This window comes from Notothenia coriiceps, unplaced genomic scaffold (assembly GCF_000735185.1).
Source record: "Notothenia coriiceps isolate Sejong01 unplaced genomic scaffold, NC01 NC01_scaffold00011214, whole genome shotgun sequence".
In the NCBI taxonomy this organism is placed as follows: domain Eukaryota; kingdom Metazoa; phylum Chordata; class Actinopteri; order Perciformes; family Nototheniidae; genus Notothenia; species Notothenia coriiceps.
The window spans coordinates 325,673-337,974 of NW_011343915.1; the positions used below are offsets into that span (position 1 = coordinate 325,673).

Genomic DNA, 12,302 nt, shown 5'->3' on the forward strand with positions numbered 1-12,302 from the left:
AAAACTAATCCTGCCCATAACCCTAGTTGTATTCTTTAAAGAAATTGTCTGTGTGGTCAAATAATACCACCTTTTTAAATGTATCTAATCAATTTCAATCATAAAGTAATTAATTGCCTTGAACAAGTGGAATCTTTTCATATAAATGGCAATTTCTCTCTTTCTTTAAAATTATGAGAAAAGCACAACTGATGGTTGTTACACAGAAATGGGTAGTCATTTTTTCTGCATTAGGTGCATGCAGAATTGTAGGTCTTTGTGTCGCCATGTGTGTGTGCAGGACTCAGCCAGGAAGTGGTAGGTGATGCATACATCTGGACGTGTTAGCTCGTCCATGTGTGCACCACATGGCTGGGCACGCGCCGCGCAATATCATTTCACGCAATATTATTTCTCATATAGCTGTAATGACATTAGGCCGATATGTTGATTATACTGTCGGCAACAGCAGCCCGCTGATTGGGTTAGCATATTACCCTATATCACATCTCTCCATTCATCCCTGTGTTTTTTTTATTGCCCTCATTTTTCCAAATCACTTCCCACTTCTCCAGTTTCCTGGGCGAGGTTCCAGGCTATGCAAGCAGGTGATGTGGAGTAATATGATGATGGGAAGGCACAACAATGCAAGGCAAGAAAAAAAACCGGAGAGCAGCTGTTGTTGTTAAAAGTCTGGATGTAGGACAAAGCATAATGATCGGATAGCAAAGTGTTAACTTGTGTGTAAATATAGGGGTAAACAAATATTTGATCACACTGACAATAACACAAATGAGCACACACAGGTTGTTTGGTTGCGTCTAGTCAGCAAGTGTTTTGAATTAGGATGAAGTAAAGGCAGGTGTGCAGATTGGTAAATAAAAACATCATGTGATTTAGTGAAGACCCAGAATTAGAAGGGGGGGGGGGGCGCGGCGGTTGCAGGAGGCATAGAGATTTTTCAGAGGGGGCCACTCAGATTGTTAGATTGAATTTGCTGCTGGGACATTGAGTGATGACGTCTGTGGTGTGTGTCTGTCTGTGTGTGCACATGTGTATAGAATACTAAAACACACACATGTACATATATAAATATATTTATATACTTGAGTTGAACAAATTGTAAAAAAAAACATTTCATTGCGATTATTTTCTCTGATATACAGTTATGTTTTTTACTTCATTACTCTGATGGTCAAGGTTAAAGTTAGTGTTTGGACACACATTACGCATTTCAAAACCATTACACCTCCTGTGTTTTGAGAATTGCAGTATGCCATATTGCGAATGTATAGCCCTAAAATATATATAGTTCAAGCTGCAGGATTGCTGTCAGGAATGCTTGTGTATTTCTTATGTGTGTGTCAGTTCCCTCTTTAACATCAGCCTCTAAGTGTTAGTGGCAAAAATCAAAATCGCTATAAAACACACTACAGGAGTATAGATTTACCTCTCTTCTCCTTCTCCCTGACCAACGTGTACACACAAACATATGTACTGTCAAACACAGACTTAATTATAAACCAGCAGGAAACAAACGCCATACAAAACACCACAGGGCAATATTTATGTTCTGGTGAAACAAAGACTTGTAGGCTCTGAAGGCGGCAACATAGCACTGTGGAGATAGGAAATTACACTGCAAATTACTAATGTGGTTATTCGATATTTGTACCACACGTGGATGTAATGATTTAACCATGCATAGCATACAGTAGGACACACAGGCAGTAAATGGAAGAAAGATAACAATAACAATAACTCACATCAGCCATCCCTAATATATAGGCTGCTACACCATGTCATGGCTATATGACACTCGGAGAAAAATGAACCGTGGTTATCTGGAAATTAAAAAAAGGGACTGATTTAATATTCAGCAGTGGCTGAAGGGGCTGGGGGAAGGGAAGGAAGGTGGACTTATGGATGGAGGGGGGTGGAGGAGGGTGGAGGAGATGAAGAAGGAGGAAATTAATCAGTGGTATCATCTCCATGGGAGTTTAGCTAACCAGCGACCTCAGCGCTTTAGTCAGCCAATGGGGGAGCTTCTAATGGAGCTGCTGCCATAACAAACCAAACACACCAAATTGCCATGCATATACATTTACAAACACACATAAACATCACGCCCTGTGACATCAGAAGTCCCACTCTATGATTGTGTGTGATCTATGTGTGCCCACCCACACTGTATATGTACAGGTAATGCCTGTATTGTCTATATTGTGGGTGTGTGTAGAATTTCAAGTCATGGCAGCATTCTAGACAATCAGTGTCTAATTTCTTTCTATTTCAAATTTTGTCTTCTTAATTCCACGCATTGTCAATCAGAATTGGATTCATTGTCATTTTTCCCAATAGAGGAGCTTGAGTGACTACAATACACATGTCATTGCTTTGTCTACAGTTGATGACGGTGAATGAATATTAACCCATGACTGTGTTACAGGCCGAGGCCAAAATGGAGTCTTTAAGGGGCGGGCTTGGCGCTTTATTTGAGAGAAGGATGGAGGAGAAAGAGGAAATAAATAACCACCTAACTGAAGAGCTGAATACAGCAAGACTAAAGGTAAGAAGTGTACCCAAACTACTTGTGTTTTTATATTTAGCTAAAAGACAGGGTTCTTTTCCACATTTACAGTTACACATTTTTTAATACATCCATCCTGACTGGCAACATCATTATTTCTACCTGCCCAATAATATATTGTGAAAACACCCACACTGTATATTTTCAAAAAGCTTTGGAGCAAATTAAGAATTGTATTGCGTGTGTAGCTTTGGCTAACATCACTGGTTGACCCCTGGGATGCTGTTTTAAGTATGCTATCATAGCGCTTCAATACGTTTTCCACCCACTTGTTTTATGCCCTTTCAATTATACAGATTACCAAAGCAGCTCAAGCTTATTGAGCTGTACTTTGGATTCAAAGGCACAGCGGCCCATTGACGCACAAGCACCGAGTGAAACACACACGCAAACCCACATGTACACACGGCCGCATGATATGCATATCATTACGCCTTTGATCGAATGCCAAAGTTTAGCTGAGAAAGACATCAGAGTAAAATGGAGCGTGCATGTACACAACACCTGTAGGGTGTGTGTGTGTGTGTGTGTGTGTGTGTGTGTGTGTGCCTGCCTGCCTGCCTGCCTGAGAGAGGCAGCTGTGAAATCTGCACCTGTTTAATTGAATTAGCCTCGTTAATGTATTCACACCAGCTGCCAAAAAAAGCACGCCCTTAACGAGCTCATTAGACCAATTAGTTAATTAATTGTCTGTATAGCAGAGGCTTCCAAAAGAGCTGCGTCTTCATTATCTGATGCCAGGCGCCTGTTGGATCATTGAATGAGAGCTGATAATGCATTGCTGTCACACTGTGTGTGTGTGTGTGTGTGTGTGTGTGTGTGTGTGTGTGTGTGTGTGTGTGTGTGTGTGTGTGTGTGTGTGTGTGTGTGTGTGTGTGTGTGTGTGTGTGTGTGTGTGTGTGTGTGTGTGTGCGCGCTCAAATGTCACCTATATATGTCTATATATATACTCTAGGTGCGGATGCAGACACCATGGAAGTTGTGTATATGCTTTTGTCTGTCTGTGTGTGGTATGCTCGGAATATTGCGCCCAATATCAGTGTGCATATTGCTGTGAAAGGTTATGTGGGGGCCGCCACTCCCACAGGTAAAGACAGAGCAGTCCTCCTAGCCACTTTCTAATCTCTCTTTTATTAGAAGTTAATATCTCGCCTGCTCTTTCTCACTCCACACTCCCACCTGCTTAGAAATGGCCCCGCTCCATCTTTTTTAATTCAATTATATTAGCCACCTTCTCTCCCTCTCTGTGTGCCCATAACTCTGCGACTCACATCTCTCACTCTCACACTCAATCTCTCTTTCTTCTTTTCGGTCTCTTCCCATCTCACCCCTCCTTATTTTGTCCTCAAATGTTCCATTTCTATTCGTAATCCTAGATGGAGGATAGACTTTCGCCAATCAAGGATTTGCGCAAGCCGTTCTCCCTTTCTCCTCTCTTCCTCCGCCTCGGTGGCTAAAAACACACGATGGCTAGGAGGAGAGGATAAAGGAAAAGGAGACAGGAGGAGGAGAATTTAGGAGGAGGCGGGGGGGCAGGAGCGGAGGGGAGGACCATAGGGGTGAAACTTTAATTGCTAAAGTAATGAGACTTGATCAGATCTCAATAGGGACTCTACTAATATGAAAGTCCAAGGCTTAAGCACTAATTTGAAATAAAATCACAAATCTGATATTCTGTCGCCGGGACTTCAAGCCAGGGTCTCATACTCTCCCACTGGAGAATTTAAACTCTACACAGACCACATGGGACGTTTTAATCATCTCTGATGGTGGCAGATTTGGAGATGAGAAAAGTCTCCCGTAATGTATTCATTATGTAACAATGTTAGGGAGTTCTCAAAGTCACTGGCGTAAAGACCTTGGGATATAGGAGGGATTTTGACAGACACTGTGATCTTTAACTAGCTGCCTATGGATAAATAGCAGTGACCATACAGTGAGGAGGATTGTGGAGAATGTAATCTCTTTCCCTATGTTTTGTCTGACTTTTTACTTTCCAACAAATGTCAAAAAGCCCAAAAACCCTTTAAAAAGAACATTGTTTCATCTCAGTATATTATTATCCTCAAAGTTGCTCAAGCTTATTTTTTTACTTATGCATATCCTTCAAGTTTAAAAAAATATAGTGATATTATAGATTGATGGTAGCAATATAGGAGTTTAGTTCATATTTAAATATACAGAATATAATGTCTATTGCTTATGAAGTATTAACATAACTCATTGTCATAAGTAAGTACAATTAAACAGTTACAGTAGCTGGATTTGAGGAGATATCATTACCTTCACTTGGTTCAACAGTAATGATGATAATATTCAAAATGAATAGAATATCTGCTCCTTTCTTAGTAATAATTATTCATTAAGTCCCTCTTGCACTATGGACGAGTTAACATACAGACTTTTAGCAAACTATTGAAATGTGTTGGACCTGGTTGAAGCGCTGCAATTCACACTTATTATTGTCTCAGTCCTGTGAAACGTATTTTATTTCCCTATAGTCACACTGAACCTAGTGGCGTATCAAGATAAAAAGAGCCATTTTAATTCAGTGTTGCAATAATGGCTGCCCCATTGCTTATAATTGTTACCATCCATTAGCCATGCTCTGGATGAGTTAACTGCATAAAAGACCACCTTTAGCTCCATGTTACAATAGGTTGGATGATGTATATACTGCAGAGTGTGTGGGGGAGGCAGTGAGGGGGGGGGTGGGTCTGTGCCAAGACAGAACCACAGAGTATCTGAAAGTAGGACACTGTACTCTACACAACCATATGTATTGTAATATACACATTATTTAATAGTACAATGTGCACGTTTTTTATTTAACTTCTTATTTTTACACAAATAGTTTAATTATATTTTATATTTTCTTCTTATGGACATTTTCATTTGACTTCTTATATTTATTTGAATTTATTTAAGTTTTTTTTTTGCTTTTAACTTCTTATGTTTATTGAATTTTATTATTTATTTAATTTATTTAATCACAAAACCCAATTTTGCTCAGAATAAGGATTCATAATTCACTCATCTTAAATAATCAAGTCTGACAAAAATAGTGATGGCTCTTTAGGGGTGAAAGAAATATTAACACACTTTTATATTGAAATGTGACCTTTGCCTTATTTTGTTCTAATTAAAAGCGTCTTTGCGTCTAACAGACACACAATGTATCACAATATATTGAGCTGTGACCCCTCGTATCGCCACATTCTTGCAGATACACAGCCCTGACGTATATATAAATGTGTTTGCATATGTGTAACTACGTCTGCCTCCTGCTAATCTAACACAGGACTCATATAACACAGTGCTAATGAAAAGGGGCTTTGATTTGGATGGAAGTTTTGAACCACAGGCCCACACACACACTCAGTCATGCACAGGGTGAAGAGTTCAACCTTTGTCTGCTTCCTTAGAAATAACCCCTCTTTCCCCTGATAATTACTCAAGCACTCATTCATGGACAGTCATTTGCGTGTATATAAATATTTGTTTAAATTTGTGTTCTGATGGCTAACAATTCAATTTGTGATGTTGATGATAAGAGTATTTGATGTGTCAGTTTTCCATTCTACTATAAATATCACATTACAATGGTTTGACTGGAGTTTGAACATTTGTCAAACTAAATATCACAGACCAGTGGACCTCACACAAACATGATAAGAGTTTTTGTTCACATGGAATTATCTTTAGTACATCTGCCAACAACATGTTTGGACAGACTCCCCACTGCTGCACACAGGAGACCGTTACAAAGATGTTTGGCGCTAGATATATTCTTATACTTATCCAAGATGGTTTCAAGTGTTACAAGAATTGGAATGGTCCCTGAACAAGCAAAGAGGTGTGTAGAAGTGCACAGCTTTAATACTTAAAAGTGAAAAAAATATCAATACAGTCATAAATATGTAATCATAATGTAAAATGTATGAAAAAGCTATTAACGTTGACATGAAACCACCATTTAACTGGGTCATCTCGCCAATTATTCAGACTTAGTGACAGCTCTATTCTGCTCTCCTGAGTAGACATGGGACGATTAGAAAATAATGTCACAATTATTCTGTCTCAAATCATTTCTATTCACGATATTTAACTTAATAATCATCAAAATATGCTTAAAGCTCTCAAAATGGCTACAGCAAACTAGAATTATTAAGAAACACAATTATTTGTTCAGCCTATCCATTTGCTGTTAAAGTGTGAATGTCCCCGCTGTAGGGTGAAACAAGTATTTATGATTCATATTTTGATTGCATCAAATATTCTCATGATCCTTGTTTTTACTTTCCTGTTTTATGTTGAAGATTTGACTCTAGCTGCATCTCACTTCGGTTAAATGGATTCCTTGCGTCCCTCACTTGCGTCGTTTCCCTGCGACTATTCCCACCCACCAGGGAAGCATGGGAGAAAGGAAGCAAGGAAACCACGAGAAGCAGGGAAATGAATTTTAAGAGCAATGGGACGTCGTTTCCTCCGGGGGGTCACGTGAAGCGACGTCCGTTCGTGATGACGCCGCACAGCTGATCGTCCAATCAGTGAGCGATACACAGTAAGGGGGCGGGGCGAGTGTCTGAGGATTTCACCGGAGTATGGTCTGGTAGTTCCTCGATTATCGCTCCTCCGTTATCACTCCTCGATCCTCCTGCAAAAATAAGGCCACTGGGACGGGACTCAAGGGTTGCGTTCCAATAGTCCATTTAGCTTAGGAACCTTCCTAACCGAGTGAAATGACCCGGAAGTCCCTCAGTGGCAGCCATGATAAGTGCCGTTCCAATTCTCCAAATGAAAGGAAAGGAGGTTTCAAACTTCCTTTATAACCTCCTTTAGCTTAGGAACCACTGGACCTCCCTTACCGAAAGGAGAGGAGAAAATGCTGCCCCACAATGCCTTGCAGCCACAGCATTTGCGTCACACGACAGTCGGCCGTTCACGGAAACAAACGATTATGACGGAGAAATTATATCATGAAAGTTACGGTGCTTATTAAGCATTTTAAAACGTATGTGGTAAGTTGCCAAAGTGCTTTGTTTTGAACGTTCATCAGTATTATAATCAAAAAGAGAAATATGAACGTTAGTTTTTACTGAAATGATCAAATAAAGTCAACATTTCACTGAGCTGTGTGGGGTTTGTTCAACTTTTAAAAGATGTTTGAATGGTGATATACACAGTGATAGGTGTTAAGGACTAACGTTTATAATAAATACATTTGTATTGATTTTAAGATATTTTTATACAATCATACATATTGGGATCATTTGTATTAATGTGGACCGGAGGGAGAGGGTGACGAGCGTAAGTTTCACTTTCATTTTTTATTTCAATTCCAACTTTGGTCATGAAGAATATTCAATATGTTTCTCTGTCGTTCATAAAGCATAAAGCAACAGCATCAGAGCACGGTGCAGAGTCTCTAGATGAGACCCTCGTTCTTATTAAACATCCATTTAGTCCGTTATATAGAACACTGTAGTTTCCATAGTTTCACCACAGCAGCAGACGCAGACAATGACGTCCGCTGGCTCATCATAAACACGTCAGATAGTGAAAGTGCATTCGGATTCTCTAAAGTACCGCAGTCTCTCCTCCTAAGTCCTTTTGAATTCTCCTATCCACTATCCCTTAACCCCGTGACGTTTCACTCAGAGGTCAAGGAATAGGAGATAGGGTTAGAACTTAGGAGCTGATTTTTAAACTATCCGAACGCAACCAAGATGGCGCAGACAAACCAACTTCCGGTGGTACCGAGCCCGAGGAGCGAGGAAATGAAAAATAACCGAAGTGAGACGCACCCAGTGTGTTTCATGTCTGTTCTTAGTTCCTGGGTGTTCTCCCTCCTGCTTGATTTTCTCTCCCGGCTTTATTAGTTTCACCTGTTTCCCATCAGCCCTGCACACCTGCACTGCATACCCTCATTAGTTCTGCTTGTATTTAAGTCCTCGTTTTCTCTTAGTCTTTGTCAGGGCTTTGTATGTCGTGCAACACTTAGTGAAGCGGTTTCTCGCTGGATTACATGAAGCCAAAGGTAGTTTCTGTTCATTCTACCTGTCTCCTGCATTTTGGGTCCACCCTGCTCCACACAAATCAATTATAAAACAAGGTAATCAAAAATCATAAAGTCCCCTGCACAAATAAAGGATGACAACATTAAAACAAAAGCAACATTATGTGAGTCTGTCGTTTCTTACATGTTGGTTCCTTTTATATTTTATGTTTTTTCCCTTCCCTAACATGATGGTTACCTAAGCTTTTCAAGTCACTCATTTGTGGACATTCATGATTATTATGATAATGTAAATTCTCCACAATCAGCATATTTTGATCGACATCCCTTATTCTCAGACAGAATATCATAGTAATGTGAAAGGGTGCTTCCAAGCATGCTACTTTTGGGGTTTACATAGACAGGTATCCTGCAGCAGTAGTATATATTCATACGTACATATTGTCCTGTTTTATGTGTGTGTTAGATGAAGGAGAGAGAGGAGGATGTGGTTGGACTGCGAGCCACACAGGACTCTCTGAAGGGAACCTTGGCTCTGAAGGAGAAACACACACAACAGCTGCTCCATGACAACACACAGCTCAAAGAAAGCCTGTCTTCACTGCAGAGCAAAGTAGGTAACACACACACACACACACACACACACACACACACACACACACACACACACACGTGGAGCTCTTCTTAAATAAGGAACAGAATTTGGCAACCTTTCTCTAAATCAAATCCAGTCAGGTACAAGGGGGAATTCTCCTCATTTTTTACTTCCTTCACAGTTAATCATCCGTCCTTCTTCCCCCCCCCCCGTCCTCCGCCTTCCCCCTCTCGCCCTCTCTCCATATTTAATAACTCATCGCCACCATCTTAGCTCCGCAGAGGGTTGTACAATAAAGAACCATGTTCGTGTGAATATCACTTAGCAGAGAGAGTGGAGGATGGGTTAAATGTTTTGGTTTATTTCTTTTGTCTTTTATCTTTATTTTATTCTTCCTTGCTTTCTTGTCCTTCCTATCTCATCTCCCTTGTCCAATCTCACCCTCGCCCCAAAGAGAACCAATGGTAATGCATGGGAACATTAAAGAGTCATACGCATGATGAATGGAATGGCCTTTAGGTTTCTCTCGTTGTCCTTTTCCTCTCTTTCTTATAATTTCCTCCCTCTCTCAGTCTCACTGTATTTCTTTCTCCTTATTTTCCTCCTTCTCTCACCCCTCTAGGTATATCAGCACCCAGCGTGGCGGTGATGTGTTTTAAGCTTAAATGAACCCATTTACTGTGTCCTTGACCAAGCTAAGTCATTCATCTGCCAGTGTTTCAGAGTTGCGGGTGCCCGGCAGCCAACTAAATAAAGTATATTCAACATAAAGCGTGTTACTGGACTTAGAGAACACTTGAAAGACTCTCTTAGATGCCGACTCTATGCCTTTACTTTTCTAACACTAAATTAATTTCCCTGTTACCTCACTCATCACTCATTGATGTATTCTGGAGGAGGCAAGCAGATTGAATGCAAGAATTTTATTCTATTTTCTTCAAGTACTTGAGCTCACCTTGAATACTCTGTCACAGGTGTGAGTGTAGTACATTGGTTTCCATGATCTTTTACGGATCTAATGCGTGTGTATATGAGTCCATATTATTCTGACTATACAAGGAGTGACAAATTTCAAAATTAAAGGGATAATTCAACGAGAAAATGTGGAATATCAAGTACTCATGCTGCGTTACCTTGGCTTCTTCTTTTTCTTGCAAACCTTGACAGTGAATGAAGAATACAAAATCAAACAAGATTCCATATGAATTAAATTAAATGGGTATTATAAAAGTCTCATTTATAATGTTGTATGGCTATTACCTCCAACATATATGCCTATCTGTCTAAAACATTATTACTTAAAGCACAAAGAAGTCTCAGGCATACTACTCATTTGTGCTAATATCTTGTATGCAGGTGTGTTTTAAAAGTATGACTCAAGCTAAAAAGCAAGGGGAGTGTACATAGGATTAGCAGCATTATTTAATTGTAGTGCAGGTGGTTTAAAGAAATGTGGTTCTTTCCAAAGACCAATGCTAACAATAGCATAGTGTTTCTCTTCTCTGATGTGGAGCTCAAAGGAAAAAGGACCCCTGCTCTCAGCGTGTCTTGTCCTAAGGTTTAAGATTCTCTACAGTTTGTGTCCTACGACTTTATGATCTGTAGTCAAGTTGTTTTATTGGTCTTGAGTCAAAGCGGTAGCTGTAAGGTTCCCCTGCCTGGCACAAAGCCTTTATGATGTGCCTTTCACCGCTATGGAGACAGAAGGATGACAAACTTCCCCGAAATTACACCATCATGTCCTTCTGCTGCTTGTATCTTGTAACCGTTGTCCATTATTCTCTTTGTGTGCCTCTCTGCCTCAGCTCTCACTACAACTAACTGTCCCTCTCACTGCGTTTGGAGGAGGTTAGAAGCACACACACGTACAGTACTTATTCTTCATCTTTCTTCCCTTCAGTTACAAACGACAAGTGAAACCCTGGATCAAACCAGGAAGAGTCTGGACACGGAACAACAGCAGATCCAAGAGCAGTTGCACCATGCCAACAAAGCGAGGAAGCATCTGCAGCAGGAGCTAACACATGCACGTCACACGGCTGAAAAGAAGGTAATTGGTTTCTACCGAAAGGTCTTCATTCAAATATTAAACTAAATCAACGTATTTTAGTTTCAGACGAGCACATTCGACTTCCCTGTTTTCAGCCATGTATTGTTGACACCGTTACATTATCAGCAAGTTCGTTTCCTCACAAGGTCAAGAAACATTCTCTTCACAGAGTGGACAATGTCAGGAAGAAATGGTTAAACAGAAATATTCCACAGCATGGAGATGAAATATAATATTCACTTTAATGTAATGCATTGTCTTTCCCCACAATGGGGCTGATAAGAAGGGTCGTGCAGGTGACGGATTCATTTAAATATTCAATTTTCAAATGTAATATTCACTGTGACAGGCATTGTCTATTCCTACAATGCTGCTGATAATAAGGTTTGAGATAATGTGTAATGGGATGTTCTGATATTTAGAGCCTTATTAAAAACACACTTTTGACGAACTTGTCATACATTTGGATTGTTCTGCAGAAATGAGATTATTTTCCCAAGCTAGGACTTACTCAAACATCGCATATGGTTTATCGCTTGTTAGACTTTTTTTATGCTCTGCCCTTTTTGTGATATACCCAAAGCATATGTTAGCGCTCAGTGGTTTTTAATTTAACCTTCAAATAACCAGGTTGGAAAGATATTTTTCACTAAGCCATCTGTGAATTTTAAGGGCTTGGATTTGTTAAAGAAAAGCAGCACACAAGATACAGTTCATGCAGTTCACTGACTTCAATTCAGAATATTTCTGCGGTTAGGGTAAGGGTCAGGATTTAGTTGGCTTTCACTGAGGCTATTGTTACAGCAGTCTCACAGTTTATAGCGTGCTCATTTATAAGACCTACATCCTTTGTTGCTCATGTTATATGACAGCAAATTGGCTTTGATAAAGTAACATATTTTAATTAAACATTTTAGAGCATATTTTTGACCTCTGATGTAGTGAAATGTAATTATCCTGCAGAATAGGAGCATTAAGATTTCACAAGGCTACTGTACAACCATGCAATATTGGTCAAATCCTTATTTATCCTTGTGTTGTACATGGTATATAATTAGCTATACTTTAT

The 12,302-nt window shown here is 39.8% G+C and overlaps 1 protein-coding gene across 1 annotated transcript in view; it reads left to right on the forward strand.

Annotated features, from left to right (window-relative positions):
- Positions 1–12,302, forward strand: part of LOC104946591 (trichohyalin-like) — a 70,403-nt gene that overhangs the window by 36,010 nt on the left and 22,091 nt on the right. The window contains exons 8-10 of the mRNA XM_010772458.1: positions 2,429–2,548; positions 9,055–9,201; positions 11,084–11,233. Of these exons, the coding sequence (XP_010770760.1) occupies positions 2,429–2,548; positions 9,055–9,201; positions 11,084–11,233 (417 nt within the window). The remainder of the gene's footprint in view (positions 1–2,428; positions 2,549–9,054; positions 9,202–11,083; positions 11,234–12,302) is intronic.